The sequence below is a fragment of the Xenopus laevis genome, chromosome 8L (assembly GCF_017654675.1).
Source record: "Xenopus laevis strain J_2021 chromosome 8L, Xenopus_laevis_v10.1, whole genome shotgun sequence".
Classification (NCBI taxonomy): domain Eukaryota; kingdom Metazoa; phylum Chordata; class Amphibia; order Anura; family Pipidae; genus Xenopus; species Xenopus laevis.
Genome location: NC_054385.1, coordinates 1779641 through 1799956, shown reverse-complemented (window position 1 = coordinate 1799956; position 20316 = coordinate 1779641). Strand labels below are relative to the sequence as shown.

The following is a 20316-nucleotide window of genomic DNA, read 5'->3' as shown; positions in this document are numbered from 1 at the left end:
TAATTTGCCTCTCTGCTGCTGGTTGAGCTGAGCCACACACTCTGTTGAAGTGATGATGTTGCAGAAAGAACTTTTTGGAGTCTTGAGAGCTACGCAGAGCTTGCAATCAATTCTAAACAGGCACTCTCCATTACACATAATTCCAATAGCTGCCTGGTTGCCAGGGACAGTGACCCCAGTCACCAGAGAGCATGATTTAATTCCACATAATATCTCCTGTGATTCCATGCAGTATACAGCGTGTGCATTCAATAAATGCCCTTAAATGTCTATATTATGGTCTGAAAATGAAAGGGTAATTTAGAAGGTGCCACTCCACGCTAGGGAGTAATAGCGTAAACAAATGATAACAGTACCCCCTAGTGGCAGAGTGAAGCACTGCAGCACATTAAGAGAATGCCAGTGATAGGCAGATATAGGGGTACATACATAGTCTCACATTCAACGCCTCTTCAGACCACACCTACTGGCTGCACTCAGCAGGTCCAAATTGAAATTCATAATACATTTTGAATACACAGAGGCCCAAACCGCACCCCATTGAGGCCCAGCACATAGTGAGTTTATGGCATTTTACAGCAGTCCCTCTGCTATTTACAGGTTAGGAGTCAGTAAAAGGTTGTAGGTAGAGGATTCCCTGGGGGATGCTGGGACAGAGGCAAGTGGGGCAGATGTGATACCAGAATAGGGCCACACACACTAATTAAACTGTGCCCCTTTTTATAATGTGCCAGAGGCTCCTGCCCATAGTTCCAGCCCTGGGGAAAAAGCTTAACAACAAACTATTCCTGTAGGTTTGTTCTACCCATTATATTCCCATAAAGTAGCCCTCGGTTGTACCCTCTGAACGGTTCCCAGCCCTCACAATAAACACATCCCATTTTGGTCAAAGCCGTGGCAGAGGAGCTGGTGGCAGCGGTGGTGGGTATTGCATGTAACCATGACGGATATATGAGTATTGCAGTTAATTATAGCGGGTGCTGTATGTCACTATGGTGAATACTGCAGGCAACCATGGAGGGTACTGGGGATAACCATAGCCTCCAAAATATCTACAGGCTGACCTGGTTTACCAATATTAATTTAAATTGTATATGAAGGAGGGCCTTATAGTGCCCCTATATCTCCTGGGCCTGCTTCCTCTGTACGCCCCTCTATGGAGGGTACTACATGTAACTATGGTGAATAATGTAGGTAACCATGGAAGGTACTACATGTAATGTTGGTGGATACTGTGGGTAACCATGGTGGGTATTTGGGCTAACCATAGCTGGTACTACATGTAACTATGCTGAATAATGTGGGTAACCATGGAGCATGGGTATCTGCAGAAGGAAGAAGTTGCCCCAGCCCCTAGCTAGTTCCAAGAAATTCTCTGTAAATTCCCAACAACACAAGACACTTTTTCTTCTTGCCACCCCAGGCAAGCCTTAATTATTTACTGCATTGTCACAAATAAGTTGACATTCAGTGGGATGTTACCCTATGGGATATAAGCCTACTTGCACCCTGGAACATTTTCTGGGGACAGCCTGATACCATGGAGAGTATTTGTCCCCTGGCACATGGAATATTGGGCGGCACAGTGAGCAGAGCTTGTAAAAGACTCACAGCTGAGAAGGAATTGGAGGAGACATGGGAGAAGGCCACACACACAGCTCAGCTGCACATTCAAATCCTTCACCTCAACTGGATGATAAACTGATAACTTGCTGAGACAGATGCTCCCATACAGCAGCCAGTCCCCATACACATGGAGTGTAGAGTGTGTGGCAGCTATTGGCCAATAAGATGAGAGCCCGACCCCCAGGGACACAGAAGGGTCAGAGACTCGGGGAGCAGAAGGCATTATTATCGCCGACAAATAAAGAACAACTGTAGGCGCAGCCAGCCGACGGGGAACCCAAATGAAGCCGCGCCATTGGTCTGCTCCCTGACAGCTCGCCACTCCCACAAAGGCGGTCACGCGTCGTGGTGACGACACACTCCCGCGAGATGAGACTGGGCATGTCGGGATTAGCAGTCCGGCAGCAGACAGGGAGCTGGACCAGATCGGTGTTGCGGGATGTTCAAACAGCGAGCCGGTACTGCGGGCTGTGTACAGACAATCGGAAGTGACCGGAAGAAGCGGCACTAGTGGGCGGTACGTGTGTGTGAGACATATGATTTATTTAATGGGAGGGTCTAGGGACATATACAGCTGCCTTATTATATTACCCCTTATACTGGGGCATCTGTGTGTTACATTATACATACCCTCCCTCCCCAATGGGAAATGTCACAGGTGTCACACCCCTCACTGCAGCCTTCCAGCCCCTGTAACCCCGGGCACTGATGCCCAGCAGCCCTGGCCCCTGCAATCCCCAGCATCTGTACTCTGTAACCCGGGGACTGATTCCCAGCAACCCTGTAATCCTGGCACTGATGTCCTGCAACCCTGGCCCCTGTAATCCAGGCACTGATGCCCTGCAACCCTGGCCCCTGTAATCTAGGCACTTATGTCCTGCCGCCCCCCACACCTGTAACCTCCCCACACCTGTAACCTCCGGCACCCATGCCCTGCAGCCCTCATACCCATGCCCTGCAACCCTGTAACCTTGGCACTGATGCCCTGCAGCCCTGGCCCCTGAAACCCCCAGCACCTGTACCCTGTAATCCTGGCACTGATGCCCTGCAGCCCCCCACACCTGTAACCTCCAGCACCCATGCCCTGCAACCCTGTAATCCTGGCACTGATGCCCTACAATCCTGGCACCTGTACCCTGTAACCCTGGCACTGATGCCCTGCAGCCCCCCGCACCTGTAACCTCCGGCACCCATGCCCTGCAACCCTGTAATCCTGGCACTGATGCCCTACAATCCTGGCACCTGTACCCCTGGCACTGATGCCCTGTAGCCCTGGACCCTGCAACCCCCAGCACCAGTACCCTGTATCCCCAATACCCCCCCCACACACACACACACAGCCCCTTTCACCAATTTAGAACTCTGCTGTTATTCTAACTGCAATAGATGCTGAGGGGTTGTTGCGTGCTCCTGGCAAAGGGAAGGATTGGATCTTATCTTCACACGTGCAAGACTATAACTAGTGCTGCAGGTTTACATACCATCACATCTGTCTGTAGGTGGGCACAACTGCCTTGGCTATGGCTCATACTTGGGACCCAAATCAGCAGCTCTGGACAGGAAGAGTTGGGAGAATGTGCAAAATGGGGCAGCAATTGGGCAATAACATTTTGTTGCCAAGTTCAGAGCCCTTCATTTGTTATTTAAGTAGAACTCCCAGCTGAAGGCTTCTGGGAGTTGTAGATGGACAATAGCTGAAGTGCCCTGAGTCCCCTCGTAGTGGGTATTTCAGTGCCTTATTACTAATAACTGTCCCTCCCGACAGGTCCAGCATGGTGGGAAGCACCAATGAGTGTGGATTAAAGGGACAGCTGCATATATAAGACTTTCTCTTCATTGCTGCACTTGGAGTCGAGATTTGTGCAAAGCTGAAGGTGTGGGGGCCCCCAGTCCCTAATAAAGCAACGTTGGATATAACACTCCAGAACATGGCTTTCGATCACCAGCAACCCCCCACACCCTCCTCATTTCTTCCTCGGCTTTAGTTTCTCTGGCGGCCACGTTACCTGACTCCCAGGTCGCTGTCTAAGAAGGGCACGGTGAATTCTATATTACTGTGTCTCCCTCCAGACTCTCATTGCCCCACTTATTGCCCCACTCACACACACCGCCAACATGTTCACTGCTCTGAAGAAACTGGTGGGGTCTGACCCTTCCACGGTCAGGGACAAGAATATCCCGGCCGGGCTGCAGTCCATGAACCAGACGCTCCAGAGGAGGTTTGCTAAAGGAGTGCAGTACAACAGTGAGTATACCCCCTGCCTGCTATTTGCCTGGCATCATGGTGCCCCCTGTAATGATGCCAGACTTCCAGCATGGCCACAATCTGACACGCCTGCTTATTAGACACAGTAATGATGCAAAGGGTTTGCAGCCAAGGGAGACAAATGGTTCAGTGACATTATTATTGATTGTTACCCCATGTTACAGACATGCACCCCCTCCCTGTTACCCTCACAGGGTATTTATTCCACACTCTGCTGTACAGATGTACCTCTCTGCTTACTCTGCACACATTGTGTGAGCCAAGCTCACACAGGGGAGGGACAGGGAGTTTAAAAGTGGGAGGGACAAGACAATTCTGATTACTGGGGGAGGAGTAAAGGAATAATTAAATTTAATTGGACTAAATGGGTGGGACTAAAGCACTGATAGTTTGCAAGGGGAGGAGCAGAAAGTCTACATTTCAAGCAGTGGGTGGGACTGAAGCTTCTGAAGGGGCATATGTAGCTGTAAGTGAATAGGGGCAAGGATTTAGTGACTTGTAATTAAGAACCAGTGCCATTTAAAAGAAATTGTCAGAAAGAAATCAAATAAATACTTTGTGGAGCAGTTGTTTTCTGGTTCCTTCTGCGCTCTTCCTGATGAACAAATGGCATATGGAAAACATACAAATAAAGCTGATAGGTAAATAATGGTGTCTCGTGGGTGCAAGAGGACAGAGGATAGGATCGCGGTGTTGTACAGGCTATGGCACACGGGGGGCGTTTGAGCATTTTCATGTGGCCTTATGACTAGTGATCCCAAAACTGTGGGACTAAGCAAACTGTACATAGAGCACTTGTCCCTCAATATCTCTAGTGTGACTCCCATAATCACTATGAATGCCCTAGTGCGCAATCTGATAATCCAATGGGCACGGCTAGTCACTTTGCTTATTTGCCACCCAGCGGAGCCATGAGATCCATCTATGGTACTGACCCAAATTCTCTTCTCACAGTGTAAATGTCTCCATGGGGGGCAGTGTTTTACTAGAGCCAAACAAGCAATTGCATGGCAACTCCTACTCATAAGAGTAAACACAAATATAGATATAAATACGGCTCCCAGGAACCAGGAGGGTGTTTCTATCTGCTTACAGTACATAAGGTTTCTATTGGTGTGTGGGTGATTCTCTGTTTATGGCATTAGAAATGTAGCCATGTTATCTGTTGGGCATTTGTATTATTAGGCTGTCGGGGGGGGGGGTTAATAAAAGGCCATAATGGTGGGGGTTCCTGAGCATTTTCCCTTTATGTGTGGCTCCCTGCTTAGTGCCTTGTACATATATTCTATATGGGTACTTACCAGAGAGTGCTTGTGCCGGGTGCTCTTCATTCAGTTGAATGGAGCAGGGTCACTTGGTTTCGGCTTCTCCTGTGAATAGAGACAAAGATAAAAGGTAAGTAGTTTATACCCTGGGAGTATAGGAGGTGTAATACAGGGAATATTTGCATAATTGTACGTTGGTATTCATAGATATTTCAGGAAAACAGATTTTTAGCTTCCTGTTCCTGTTTGAAAGAAATGAATTTATTTTGTTCAGCGGTCGAAGGCGTGTTCCCCATCATTCAGTTCCCCCAGCACGAGCCATGAGACTGGGATAACTGCATTCCTGTGTCAAGTGACTGCCTGCATTGTACTGCCACTGACAGAGGGGGATTTATTCACTGTATTTATGGAGAATGGAATGTTCTGCAGAGCCCCCACTTGTGCCTCATGCTAATTTGATACACTATTAGAAATGGTCTCCTCTCTGGCAGGGGGTGTTCAGTTGCTTCCCAGCACCTTTGTATCAGGTAACATGCAGGGCTTTGCCATATCACATATCAACGTTGCAGTGGCGTGTCACATTCACCGGGAACATGTCATGCCCGTGTTCAAATGGAACATATAGGCAGGAGCGGTAATGGGTGTATTTGCTTAGTTTCTGAGACAGGTGTTTCTTTTGCATTGATCCCAACACCTTAATCTGCCCAGTACCGCCCCAAAAACACCTGTCCCTGTGAACAAACAGAGGTGTGGAAGGTGCAAAAAACCTGGTGGTTAGAAAGCAAAAACTTTGTATGAACCATTTGAAAGATCTGCAGGTGGTACCAACCTCCTAGATCCACTCTATAACTAGTGACTACCCCAGGTCGGGCATGATTATTATTATTATATCAGATAGAGATACTGACTGTGGGTCCAATAATTCAGTGGTGTGTAAGTGTGCAATACTCTAGTGCTTCCCTAAACACCATTCCCAACTCTGTCCCCTCCTCTTCCAGTGAAAATAGTGATCCGTGGTGACCGGAACACCGGCAAGACCACGCTCTGGCACCGGCTGCAGGGGAAGAAGTTTGTTGAGGAATATCTCCCCACTCAGGAGATTCAGGTCACCAGCATCCACTGGAACTACAAAAGTAAGAGGGGGAAGATGAATCAGGGGGCACGGGCGTAAATGAGTAAAGGTGGGTCAAGGATGGGGAGAGGTTTGCAGGGTTATGGGAAATTGTGGATGGGGTTTTGGGATAATAGGCGTGGATCAGGTGCATGGCCACCTGATTTTAATTTTTTTTTTCATTGGGGCCAAATGGGTTAATAATCAAGGATGGGGATTTATTATTTTGGGGCCCCATGATCCCTGACTAGGGCTCTGCTCTGAATAATAATTTGTACTGATACAGTAGAGTAACAGTTGGGAGCCCCACAAAAACATTTCCGGGTCCTCATCAAGCCCCAACCTACCCTGACTCTCCCGTACTGTATCTCTCTAATTCCAGAGGCAAAAACCTTAAAGGAGTTGTTCACCTTCAAGCAATTTTTTCAGTTCAGTTGGTTTCAGAAATAAAGACTTTTCCCAACTACTTTCTATTTGTGATTATTTATCTATTATTTATCTAATAAAAAGTGTAAAGGGTCGCCGACTCTTTAGGGTGGTGGCACACAAGGCTACTAGGGGAGATTAGTCACCCATCGACAAATCACCGTTTCTTCGGGTGACTTATCTCCCCAAAATGCCTTCTGGGATGGTACTCGGATCGCTTCAGCTTTCCAAAGTAGCCCGAAGTTTCTTCTTGAGGCAACTTCGGAAAATGAAGCATTCCGAGTGCCATCCCGCCGGCGATTTACATTCTAGTTGGCGTGAAGGCATTTCGGGGAGATTAGTTGCCCGAAGAAAAGGCAATTTGTCGCTTGGTGACTAATCTCCCCTAGTAGCCTCATGTGCCACTACCCTTAAAGGGGAACACCCGCTTACAAACCAAAATTTGATAAAGAGGCCCACATAACACCCCCTAATAAACCCATCACAGTTACCTGTTTCTTCAAAAAGTCTGCATAAATGCCATTTTCTATTCTGAAATCCAGCTGTTTAACAGTTCTTCTCTGTCTGGATTATTTGAAATCCTGGCAGAGAAAGAGGGACTAAACACTGAAGTTACAAATTGTAACAACTACTCCACAGCTTACAGACAGCATGCAGGAACTACATAACCCACAATGCATTGCACTGTCATGTTCTGTTCCTTATTGAAATCACATGTGCAGGGAATTGTGGGGTTTGGAGGATACAGGCTAAAGGTGGCCATACACGGAGAGATCCGCTCGTTTGGTGATGTCGCCATTTGAGCGGATCTCTCCCCGGGTAATATCGGGCTGATCCGATCGTGGGCCCTAGGGCCCAACGATCGGATCCTAACGAATACTAATGGGCAGTCGGATCGCAGAACCGAATCAACGAATAGATGCGTCCGCGATCTGACGGGATTTTTCGTCCCATCCGATCGAGGACAGCTTAAGGACATCTGGCTGTTGATACAAAGTAACAGACGTCAGACAGCTCAGCAAAGTAGTCAGACAGATCAGCAGGAGAGCAGGGGCTAGGCTTAGGGAACTGTCAGAAACCATTAAAAATCATGAAAAGTCTTCATATTTCTTAATTGATGATTATTGCAAAGTTGCTCAAAATTATGTTTACTTTTCAAAAAGGCTTAAGTTATGTTTGTGTGGAGTTCCCCTTTAACTGTTCTAAATTGATACATTTAGTTGATACATTTGTTATCTTTGTCCCTGCTGAGCAGAATCCCTGAGTTTCATTAAAGGCCGCTTTTAGAATGAATACAATAGTATTTCACAGATAGTGTTGAGAATTGTATCAACTAATTATCAACTAAATGTAGGAAATTGTAACAGTTAAGAATCTGCTCGTGGATCGCCGAGCTGCCAGACTGCACTAGAGACAGGATCACTGAATTTTAAACTTACATTTTGGGAAAACGGTAAAAAATAATAGATAGAAAGCGAATGGAAAAAAGTCTTTGCTTATGGTGAGCAATCTGAAAACAAAGTGTTTGAAAGGTGAACATCCCCTTTAATATCCCTTCTCTCCTCTCCTTTGATCCACACTCTTGCCATTTATGTCTCTTCAATTCAATTATGTCTCTCTTTTCCTGCTCTTCAGCCTCGAGCGCTTAACATACAACCCCGTGTGACTGAGCCCATCTTCACTCACGCTCTGTTTCCCCCTCGCTGGCTCCAGTGTTAAAGGGATGATGGGGGGGGGGGCTGCGTGCCAAGGATTTCTCCCAGTCCCTATCATAAGGTCACCAGCATCACCCCGACACATTACACCCAACCAATGAATAGCTTTGCTGCACTGCACCAATCACAAGGTGACAGCTTTGCTCATTGTAAGGGCTCTGCACTGAGGCATTATGGGATGCGCTGTTCCTTCTATCCTTTTAGCAAGGAAGAATTGCTGGAACAATGCATTAAGCATTGGCATTCTTTCATTCTTAAAGCAACAATAGAGCCCTTTCTTGAGCTCACCAGGGTCAGTGACCCAATGAGTGCAAGAGAATCACATGTTTGTTCCATGCTCTTGCATTACAATTAAAGCTAAAGGCATACTGGGGGGCAGAAACAGCTAGGAAACCATTAAGCCTATAACCCTTTACACTTACACGTGTCACACTTTTTGTGTTGCAGCCACTGATGATATAGTGAAGGTGGAAGTCTGGGATGTGGTTGATAAAGGTAAGTGTGTGTATTGGGGGGCTGTGTGCAGATCTCATGGGGGGGAACTCTCCTGCTGGGGCAGCTACTGTAGTGATGATTCTTACAAGTCCGTTTCCTTCTTCCAGGCAAATGTAAGAAGAGGGGTGAGAGCTCCCTGAAACTGGAAAATGATCCCCAAGAGGTAAATTGGCAGCGCTGATTCTTTTCTCTCGTTGTCCCCGAGTGGCCCCCTAATGCTAGACGCATGTTTGTCCCTAGGAAGCGGATATGGCTCTGGACGCAGAGTTCCTGGATGTCTACAAGAATTGCAATGGAGTTATTTTGATGTTTGACATCACCAAGCAGTGGTAGGTCATCGCTTATGTCACTAGCAGTTGCCTGATTGGCTGGCACCATTTACTTCTCAATTCTGTTTGAAATGATAATGAATATGAACATGGCGGAAGTGTTAATGGCAGCCTCTCTTCACCAGGACATTTACCTACATCATGCGGGAGCTGCCTAAAGTCCCCAGCGAAGTCCCGGTGTGTGTGCTTGGCAATTACCGTGACATGGGGGAGCACCGGGTTATCCTTCCTGATGATGTCCGGGAATGCATTCAGAATCTGAACAGGTGAGTGGGATGCTTAGGTTCTGCAGAGCGGCACCTACCCCCCCCCCCACACCCATAAGAGAACCCTTCAGGCTACTAAGGGCTGTGAATTGCAGCTTTTAATAATACCTAGCAGGAAAGGCTCTCAGGGCTGCTGTGAGCTACAGTTTACAATAACTGGATGGCACCTAGTTTTGTTTTCCACTGAAAGGTCTACTTTTAGCCTCCAATAATCCTATGTGTATAATTGTGTGCGTGTTGGTGCTCTGGCTGATATTTCTCTGCCTCTTTCCTCTGCTTTCCCCTATACAGACGCCCCGGTTCCTCCTACATTCGCTACGCTGAGTCTTCCATGAAGAACAGCTTTGGGCTGAAATATTTGCACAAATTCTTTAATATCCCTTTCCTGCAGCTTCAGGTGAGATCCATGTCCTTGTCTGACTTCTCCTCACACCTTTACCTCTGCCAGTCTAGAGCTGTAACCGGTCTGCCCGGTGCCCAGATGGAGGTGTCATATTGATTCCATTAGACCAGGGATCCCCAACCTTTTGAACCCTGTGAGCAACATTCAGAAGTAAAAGGAGTTGTGGAGCAACACTAGCATGAAAAATGTTCTTGGGGTGCTAAATAAGTTCTGTGATTGGCCATTTAGTAGCCCCTATGTGGATTGTCAACCTACATTAAGAATCTATTTTGCAGTACACCTGGTTTTTGTACAACCAAAACTTGCCTCTAAGCCTGGAATTCAAAAATAAGCTCCTGCCTTGAGGACACTGAGAGCAACATCTCTCAGATCAGTTATTTATAGACATTAACTTTGTGCTGTCTGGACACAGTAAGGTTCTTTCTATATTTTTAACATAAGCAAACTGACTGTGCCAGGGCCAAGAGGCTTGTCTAAAGTTGGCAGCCCGGTGGTTGTGGATCCAGCCCATTAGCCGGAAGGCTAGCAGTGAGTGTGGCATTGTGTGAATGACAGCAGTTGGTAACTATAACTGTTGGTGTAAGGTGATCCGAGTAAGAACTGATCTGGGAACATCCTTACTTATTCATATAAGGGCGGAATAGGAGACAGTTAACCCCTATTATTGCTGGGTACAGAGGAGTGGGAGCAGTTTTCCTGTTGTTATCTGATGGCACCAGGGCTGGGAAGCTGCTGCCGTGTGACAGTGCTCGTATAGGGAGATTATTCACACGTCATACAGGAAAGGACTGGTATATATCTGTGACCCATGGCAGAGGTGAGTCCTGTCTGTAGGGAGGTATTGGGGTATCTTGGAGGGTATTTTAATCCTAGTGGGTGCTTGTTCGTCTGTAGTGAAGCAAGTTGAGTAGGCTAGTTCATGCAGGAGGTAAATATGATATTCCCGGAGTTGTTGCCGGCATCCAGTGACTGCTGCCGTATTGTATTCCCGCAGAGAGAGACCTTGTTACGGCAGTTGGAGACCAACCAGCTGGATATTGACGCCACGCTAGAGGAGCTGTCTGTGCAGCAGGAGACTGAGGATCAGAATTATGAGATGTAGGTAGTTACAGCTGGTGCAGAGTATTGGAGTATCTGATAGAGGGGCTCCCAGCTCATGCACCTTCTTCTCTTCCCTGCAGCTTCCAGGAAATGTTAGAAACAAACAAGCGTCAGGCTTCCCCGGCCGCCACAAATGGCCAGAGCCCGGCCTCCGGCTCACAATCTCCAGTGATGGCCATGAACTCAGGATCACCAGACTGTTCTAGTCCTGGCACACCGCTGCAGCTCCCATCTGTCATACCGACTAGTCCTCCTCTGGTAGCATCCCCACCTCCTCCTATGCCCGACCTACCCGAATCTGGTGCCTCTCCTTCCTCTGCTGTGTCCTCTCTTCCTCCGACCCAAGCTCCTCCACAGAAACGGGGGTTCATATCCCGGCTCTTTGGTTCAGCCACACCTGAGACGCCTCCCGCAAGAACAGGTAAGTATGAGGGAGCACTTGCCTCAAACCTTTGTTATAGCAGATCCCCCATATTGATACACACATTATAAATATTTCCGCTTCCTCCTGATATCTACTGTAAATATTTATTATGTTGCTGGTCCCTTTTCCATCAGACAGTGTAAGCTCTGGAGAACAGCTGGGGAAGGTGCAGAGCGTAGAGGATTTTGTCCCTGACGAGAGCCTGGACCGAAGTTTCCTGGAGGACAGTGGGGCACACAGAGAGCAGGGGAGAGCGTCTCCCAGGGAACAGAAGGACAGCGACAGGTGAGTGTAAGCCTTGTTATATATCATCTTATATATGGGACAAAGTGGACAGTTGGATAAAGCAAGAGCTCCCTCTATTGGCCACAGAAAATGACTACAACAGCAAATTGACATCATGGCAGCTTTGTGGTTCTGTGACAGAACTATAGGCGTTTTTATCTTATAAGTCCTATAATAACGACCCCCTATCTGTCCCATGGCAGTGATGGGGAAGCACCCAGTACAAACCCAATGGTTGCAGTATTCCAGGATGACTTAGATCCAGATGACCGGGTGGGAGTCAAACCCAGCGCTACCCTGGTGGTCCCTAGCAAGAATATCACCCTGTCGAGTGACGAGGAGGAGCCCAATCAAACAGTACTTGTTACAGCTGAAGAAGATATTGATTCAGAACCAGAAACACGGTGAGTGGTGGAGTAATGTTCAGGGAGCACAATAAACTATACATGTATCTATGGGGAATCAATATGGTTGGTCCTGCTTATATTGTATAAATATAAACTGTACATATTCTTATACACTACACAAAACACATTTTGCACCTGCTAGGTTAAAGCAATTGTCTAATAGGGTATGCAGCAGCAATGGGTCAGTATATAGGATGCCTTATGTAGGACTCCTTGTAACATAGGTCTGCGGCCACTGCAATGCTGAAAGATGAAATGAAGTCGGGCAATTAATCTGCAGTGGCCTCCTTTGGAGGGGAGAAAATTGTAAGCCCTATTGATTTTCTCATTAAGATGAAGCAGATGAGCGCTGAGAGGTACTGTCTAAGCCCAGGGATAAAGTGATGATACTATTGATTCTGCCTTAATCTCACAGTGGGGTTTGCAGGGGGAATGCAGAGATCAAGGGCAGGGCAAGATGGACGATGTACAAGCAAGAGTGATCTGTTCCTGCAGCAGTGTAGGGGCAGACTGGTAAGGTCATAGATGTGTTTTAAACAGAAATCCAGTACTGCCCGATCAAAGTGCAAAGCAGCATTCCTCCACTAGGGGGAGTGATTTACATACACAGAGAGAGAAGCTACAAACAGTGTCTTTCTGCAGTTAGCAATGCCTCATGTTGGGTTAAATTTACATTTTAAAAACCAGTTTTGCATTTTCATCATTTCAGGAAACCCCAACAAACAGCCGTTTTTCAGAGCCGTTCCCAGAAGAACCCCCCATCCGATCAGCTGCTTTCCAGCGCGCCCCAATCCACTGGCAAAGCGACCCCGGGAAAGGCAAGCACCAAGGAGGAGTCTGATAGTGACCAGGAGGGGCCCATTGCCAACCAGATGCTCTCTTTTGTCATGGACGATCCGGATTTTGACAGCGAAGACTCAAGTCATGTCCCCAAGAGACCGGTTAGAGGGGCTTTGTAACTATAACTAACATTCCTTTCGGTTGGGCTTTAAAGAATTAATTCTAGTTTCAGTCTCAGATTTTGTCCAGGGTTAGCAAGCTGCTCACAACTGTGCACACACACAGCCAATCACATTTAATTACATTTAAATTAACTGTTAGTATGATGTAGAGAGGGATATTCGTTCCAGTTCTGCAGTGGAATGTCATTTATAGGAAGTGGTACAATTTGGAGATTTTGCCCTTTCCCTGCCCAGTGTAACCTCCTTTGTCTCCCACATTTGCAGGAAGTGTTCCCGGCCCTAAATCACTTGTCGGACAGCTCTAGTGAAGATGCTGCTCCATCTCAGCCCGCACAGGTGACTAAGTCAGCTGTTCCTGCCTTTAAAGCCAGACAGGATGATGACCTCTTTGGTCTGGGCTTCGAGGAGAAAGGCACAACGGAGAACAATGAGGAAGGTACGACCATGGAGGGGGTATTTGATCCTACTTGTCTGGGGTCCTGGTAATACCCCTAATAATGTTTATTTTCCTCTGCTTGTTTAGATAAAGAGAGCAAAGGTTCAAAAGAGAAGAAGAAGAAAAAAAAGAAAACAAAGGAGGTAAATAGTGAATTGGAACTCATTAATCACAAGTGCATAGCCCTGCATTTAGCATACAGATACAGGGGAATGGGGCACGATTGGGGGGGGGGCACTGAATAGGCTCTTTATTGTTCTGACATATGGCTTGAGCCTGAGCTCCTCAGGAAGTAGGTGGGGAGTCAGGGTAGCATATGAGCCATATGTCAGGGCAAGGATAGCTCTCTGTGCCCAGAAATCGGCCAATGTTTCTATGCTGTTTCCCATTGCCTCGTCCTGACTCTGTCCTGTCCTGCCAGGCTCCTGAGGAAGAGAAAGACATGACGAAGAAGAGCCGACACAAGAAGAGTAAAGAGAAGGAGGAAGGCAAGGAAGAGAAAAAGAAGAAGCCCAAGAAGAAGAAAGATGAGTTTGATGAGCTGGAAGCCTTTTTGGGAGGGAGGGCTCCGAGCCGGCCACGCTCAGGGGGAGAGTACGAGGAGCTTTAAATGCCATCGGAGCCCACCTCCCGTGCTTTCTCTTTCCTATCTACTGACTCCGACCTCTGCTTCCCTCATCAGACGTCCAATCAGGGTGCAGCGCATTGATCCCGGAGTGAATGATCACTCCACCTCTGCACCGCAGGACCCAACGCACAGCAGCAGAAGTGAAGGGTCTTGTTTTAACCGACAAACCCCCAAAAACTCCTGTGCAGAACTGGGCCCAACCCTCAACCTTCCACTCCGTCTAACCCACGGACAGGCTTGGTTCTGAGGGAAATGGTACTAAGAAAGTGGGTTCCTTCTCAGGAGGAGCTCAGGGTGAACTAGAAACTATTACCAGATACTGCACTTCTGTCCCTTGGCCAGATGGAGGCGCCTCCTGCACTCACATAGAAAATGCTGCTTTTTTTCCCTGTTTTTCCTTGATATGTTTCCTAATGTTGGGGGGGCCCCCTTATCTGTGTTTATTGTTTTTAATTACCCCAAGATATACTGTCTCGTGACAAATACGGTGGCCATTCTCTCGCCAAGGTACTTTTCAGCTGGCTTTCTTCCCATGATCGTCTCCATGAGCACATTGTTCCGCAGAGAAGCTTGCCTTACTGTTCCCTTTAAATATTACCCAGTATTCCAGGGGGTCATGTGATAAACACTGCAATGTTCATACAAGGTCTATTAACCTGTAGCAACCAATCACTAGGTAGCATTCAGTGGATGAATGAAATATCTGATTGGTTGCTATGGGATAGTAATACACATGATACAAACTGTGGCTTTTATAACACTAACCCAGGGCACCTTGCAGTTGGTCCTTGTGCAGTTATATATTTTCACTGACCCTAGCTACCTTGATTTTAAATTGAAATTTGCAGACCAACAGCAAGGCTGACTTAGTTCCATATGTGACATATTAGAAGTTAATAAAAAGGTGACCCTAAGATTTAACCAGAGCAGCAGATTATTAATCCAGTCTGGCCTTGTGGTGAGTTGAATGGTGCTGTTCCAGCAGAAGGGGAGGGTGGGTCATATTGGATCCCAGCTGATTGACCATGTTTATTTGCTTGTATATTTCTGTAGTGTTTGATTGGTGCTTTATGCGGCAGGGCCTTGTGTGACGTGCCCCCCATTTCTATGTTGAAAGTTGTAGGACCCCTTAAAACTGCTGCTGATCAGATATTTCATTCCAGATCTATTTATCCTCATTTTGATTCCATGATTGTTCCACACAGTCATTCCAGCAGCTTCAGTCTTGCGGAACAAGGGTCTATTAGGCTGCACCCCCCAGTACTTTCTATCGGTGCTATGTTCTCCTCCCGAGGCTGCAGGGGACAGTGCTTTCCCCTCCGTGTAGTATGGTACCTCTCAACCCGACTCAGCTGCAAAAACTCAGTTAAAGGGAAAATACACAACTGAGCACTATAAGCAAAATAAATAAGTCATTTTCGGACAGTATCTCCCCTCGGCAGCATATTGACAGGGCAATGAGAATGGAAATGCATTTCCTATAAAAGCCAGGCTCATGCTGATCATACAGTCTGCCCAGATTGTACCAAACTTGAGGGGTTCAGCCCACAAGCAACATGTAGCCAATGTTTCAGCATGCAGGCCCTAAATGCTATCCCTTATTCAGGAGAAGTTGGTAAGCAGTGCAAAGAATTGCTATGGAGCTGCAACATCCCCCCCGTTCTTTCTTGCTCCATAACTAAACAGTTAATCTCTCTGGTACTTGTGTCCGAGCCATTCCTTGCAGGGGTGCTGTTATCTGTAACCATGTGATATGATCTGGCTTGATCTGATTGATTCTACCCCACTAACAGCCAACATAATTGTAATTGGATCACTGGCTTGGGCCGTGCGCATGAATAACCCCCACAAACACTACATGGGCTCTGCTAATACTGTTAGATGGACACACCCACACTTGTATTTCATTGGATAAAATAAAATGCAGTTTCATTTTGTGGAATCCTTTGTGTCTTTCTTGTGAGAGTGCTCCTGACAGCCAGGCTGACCAACTGCAGGACTACGGGACACGTGTGGCCCTCCACGGGGCCTCATTTTTAAATCTGGCCTAATAAGGATTTTGGCTTTTCCACATTTATTGGAGCAGGTTGGTTGGGTGCCAGTTTTCTGACACAAGACTGGTCCTGACAGATATATGTTTGTGGGAGAACTGCCCTTGGGGACTAAATCAGCTTAGAAGTTAGGCTTAGTTGCCCATTAGTTACACTTTATTTGCACCTCCCTCCCATACTGTATGTATACAGGCCCGGACTGGGAATCTGTGGGTTCTGGCAAATGCCAGAGGGGCTGCTATAAGGTACCATAGAAAGTCAGTATTTAGTGGGCTGGTGGGGGCTGTTTGGGCTTCTATGTGGGCTGATTGGGCCTCTGTACCTGAAATGCCAGGGCCTATTTTAATTCTCAGTCCGGGCCTGTATGTATAAATACAAATATACAGAGAAGGGATGTTCTGGGCACACAATAAGCTATACCCTCATACTGTACTGTCTAAGGGAATCAATATGGCACCTCCTCCTCCCATATGTATAAATACAAATATACAGAGAAGGAATGTTCTGGGCACACAATAAGCTATACCCTCATACTGTACTGTCTAAGGGAATCAATATGGCACCTCCTCCTCCCATATGTATAAATACAAATATACAGAGAAGGAATGTTCTGGGCACACAATAAGCTATACCCTCATACTGTACTGTCTAAGGGAATCAATATGGCACCTCCTCCTCCAATATGTATAAATACAAATATACAGAGAAGGGATGTTCTGGGCACACAATAAGCTATACCCTCATACTGTACTGTCTAAGGGAGTCAATATGGCACCTCCTCCTCCCATATGTATAAATACAAAGATACAGAGAAGGAATGTTCTGGGCACACAATAAGCTATACCCTCATACTGTACTGTCTAAGGGAATCAATATGGCACCTCCTCCTCCCATATGTATAAATACAAATATACAGAGAAGGAATGTTCTGGGCACACAATAAGCTATACCCTCATACTGTACTGTCTAAGGGAATCAATATGGCACCTCCCTCCTCCCATATGTATAAATACAAATATACAGAGAAGGAATGTTCTGGGCACACAATAAGCTATACCCTCATACTGTACTGTCTAAGGGAATCAATATGGCACCTCCTCCCATATGTATAAATACAAATATACAGAGAAGGAATGTTCTGGGCACACAATAAGCTATACCCTTATACTTTACTGTCTAAGGGAATCAATATGGCACCTCCCTCCCATATGTATAAATATAGATATACAGAGAAGGAATGTTCTGGGCACACAATAAGCTATACCCTCATACTGTACTGTCTAAGGGAATCTATATGGCAGCTCCCTCCTCCCATATGTATGAATACAAAGATACAGAGAAGGAATGTTCTGGGCACACAATAAGCTATACCCTCATACTGTACTGTCTAAGGGAATCAATATGGCACCTCCTCCTCCCATATGTATAAATACAAATATACAGAGAAGGAATGTTCTGGGCACACAATAAGCTATACCCTCATACTGTACTGTCTAAGGGAATCTATATGGCAGCTCCCTCCTCCCATATGTATGAATACAAAGATACAGAGAAGGAATGTTCTGGGCACACAATAAGCTATACCCTCATATTAATATGGTAGAATATTGATGTATCAATATAAATATACAGAGAAGGAATGTTCTAGGCACACCATGATCATGTAGGACACTAAGCACCAACATACTCCCACCAGTAAACTGTTAATACATAAGTATGAGTAAATGCCTGCCCCTCAGAGCTTGCAATCTATTAATCCTTGCATGGGGGTGGGGAAGCTGGTGCTGGGGTACAAGTCAAGGGGCACCCCCTCTTGTCTCCCTCCCCAGTGGGCCCCTTCCAGCTGCGGCAAATAATTGCAGTGCAGCTGCCTGTCTCTTTGCGCTAATTTCCCTGCTTTTATTTCAGTGGCTGGGAGAGAGAAGGCGTTGCTAGGATACGGCTGCATTCTCCCCATGCACCAGGAGAAGCCCTCGCTCCATACCCACTATTTATAGTGAAGCTGTAAGCCCTCTAGTTGCTTTGGCCCTGGGAGCCCATGGACATACATTACAGAGCTCTGGGTCATACACGTGACTTGCATTATATAGAACATAATATAATCCTTATATTATCTCATTATTCAGTCTGATCTTCAGTCAGGATAATATTGGGGTGAATGCTGGGTGCAATGGTGAGAATATGGTATGTAGCTCTATGGGGGGCCACAAAGCCTGATCCATAGGGGTCAGTGCTCTGAAATCGCACATAACAGATTATAACAAAGTGTTCTTCCCTGTGCCCAGGCTTGTCTTGTTACAACCACAGCTGCTATGTTACTATGTGGGGTTTGCAAAACACAGCCAGAAGGGTATCAATGTCTCCCCAAGCCCCCTGAATTTGCAAAGCTTTGGAAAAAAAACCAAAAACCACCATTTGTAAATTTAAAGGGGTTGTTCACCTTTAAATGAACATGTAGTAGGATTTAGAGAGGGATATTCTGAGACAATTTGCAATTGGTTTTCATTTTTTATTATTTGTGGTTTTTTGACTTATTTAGCTTTTTATTCAGCAGCTCTCCAGTTTGTAATTTCAGCAGTCTGGTTGCTAGGGTCCAAATTCCCCTAGCAACCATGCACTGATTTGAATAAGAGACTGAAATATGAATAGGAGAGGCCTGAATAGAAAGATGAGGAATAAAAAGTGGCAATAACAATGCATGTGTAGCCTTACAGAGCATTTGTTTTCTAGATGGGGTCAGTGACCCCAATTTTAGAGTTGGATAGAGTCAGAAGGGAAATAGCTCAAAAACTTTAAAATATGAATAATGAAGACCAATTGCAAAATTGTTAGGAATTGAACCTTCTATAACTTACTAAAAGTTACCTTAAAGGTGAGCAACTCTTTCCTATTTGGGTAATTACAGTTACATTATCTGACATATATGATATGGGGGTGACAGAGGAAAGATGGGGGGCTGTGCCTATATATTATACACTTACATTATGTGCATATATGATATGGGGGTGACAGGGTAAAGATGGGGGTATATCTGTGCCTATATATTATACACTTACATTATGTGCATATATGGGGGTGACAGGGAAAGATGGGGGGCTGTGCCTATATATTATACACTTACATTGTGTGCATATATGATATGGGGGTGACAGGGAAAGATGGGGGGCTGTGCCTATATATTATACACTTACATTGTGTGCATATATGGGGGTGACAGGGAAAGATGGGGGGCTGTGCCTATATATTATACACTTACATTATGTGCATATATGGGGGTGACAGGGGAAAGATGGGGGTATATCTGTGCCTATATATTATACACTTACATTATGTGCATATATGATATGGGGGTGACAGGGGAAAGATGGGGGTATATCTGTGCCTATATATTATACACTTACATTATGTGCATATATGATATGGGGGTGACAGAGGAAAGATGGGGGGCTGTGCCTATATATTATACACTTACATTGTGTGCATATATGGGGGTGACAGGGAAAGATGGGGGGCTGTGCCTATATATTATACACTTACATTGTGTGCATATATGGGGGTGACAGGGAACGATGGGGGGCTGTGCCTATATATTATACACTTACATTGTGTGCATATATGGGGGTGACAGGGAAAGATGGGGGGCTGTGCCTATATATTATACACTTACATTATGTGCATATATGATATGGGGGTGACAGAGGAAAGATGGGGGGCTGTGCCTATATATTATACACTTACATTATGTGCATATATGATATGGGGGTATAGTTAGAGGTTAGAGGAAAGCTCTATTAAGTCCTGAGGGCTGCAAGATGCAAGGCCTGATATAAATGACAGCAGAGAGAATTAAAAACCATAGTAATAATCTAATGAGGAATGGATCCAAAAAATAAATGTTACCATGGAAACCAGAGCCCAGGCTGGGAAGTTGAACAGAAGCTGAGTGCGAGTAAACACCAGTTCCGAGCCCTGTCCTTCCGTTTCCCACATGCCTCGCTGTTTTGTCTCGGGTATGACATGTTTTTATACTTTATATTCCTCCTACAGCACCAGCGGGAATAGAACACAACCATGTCCAGTCCTGATCTCACGTGAATATAATCAAATGGAATAAATATAC

The 20316-nt window shown here is 46.0% G+C and overlaps 2 protein-coding genes across 4 annotated transcripts in view; one reads left to right on the top strand and one right to left on the bottom strand.

Moving 5' to 3' along the window:
* The window catches only part of traf2.L (TNF receptor associated factor 2 L homeolog), a 58759-nt gene that overhangs the window by 26399 nt on the left and 12044 nt on the right, over positions 1-20316 (bottom strand). For both annotated transcript variants that reach the window (XM_041572273.1, XM_041572272.1), the window contains exon 2: positions 5194-5262. The gene's annotated coding sequence lies outside the window, so the exon portion shown is untranslated. The remainder of the gene's footprint in view (positions 1-5193; positions 5263-20316) is intronic.
* On the top strand, positions 1988-16087 carry rabl6.L (RAB, member RAS oncogene family like 6 L homeolog). 2 transcript variants are annotated; one of them, XM_041572271.1, is made up of 16 exons: positions 1988-2143; positions 3392-3871; positions 6156-6290; positions 8857-8904; positions 9012-9067; positions 9145-9233; positions 9359-9499; positions 9791-9896; positions 10897-11000; positions 11084-11424; positions 11562-11712; positions 11916-12116; positions 12829-13060; positions 13346-13517; positions 13605-13657; positions 13939-16087. In XM_041572271.1, exons 2-16 carry the CDS (start codon positions 3742-3744, stop codon positions 14125-14127), a joined length of 2148 nt encoding a protein of 715 aa, XP_041428205.1. In that variant the 5' UTR covers positions 1988-2143; positions 3392-3741; the 3' UTR covers positions 14128-16087. The 2 variants fall into 2 exon arrangements, with proteins under 2 accessions (XP_041428205.1, XP_018084887.1); XM_018229398.2 differs by having other exon boundaries at positions 13605-13660.

Bases quoted from the DNA above. Each gene is read 5' to 3' on its own strand.
- rabl6.L (XM_018229398.2), top strand. From the start codon at position 3,742: ATGTTCACTGCTCTGAAGAAACTGGTGGGGTCTGACCCTTCCACGGTC. The intron at 11,713-11,915 runs GTGAGTGTAAGC...GTCCCATGGCAG, and splicing joins GAACAGAAGGACAGCGACAG to TGATGGGGAAGCACCCAGTA. The intron at 13,061-13,345 runs GTTAGAGGGGCT...CCACATTTGCAG, and splicing joins GTCATGTCCCCAAGAGACCG to GAAGTGTTCCCGGCCCTAAA.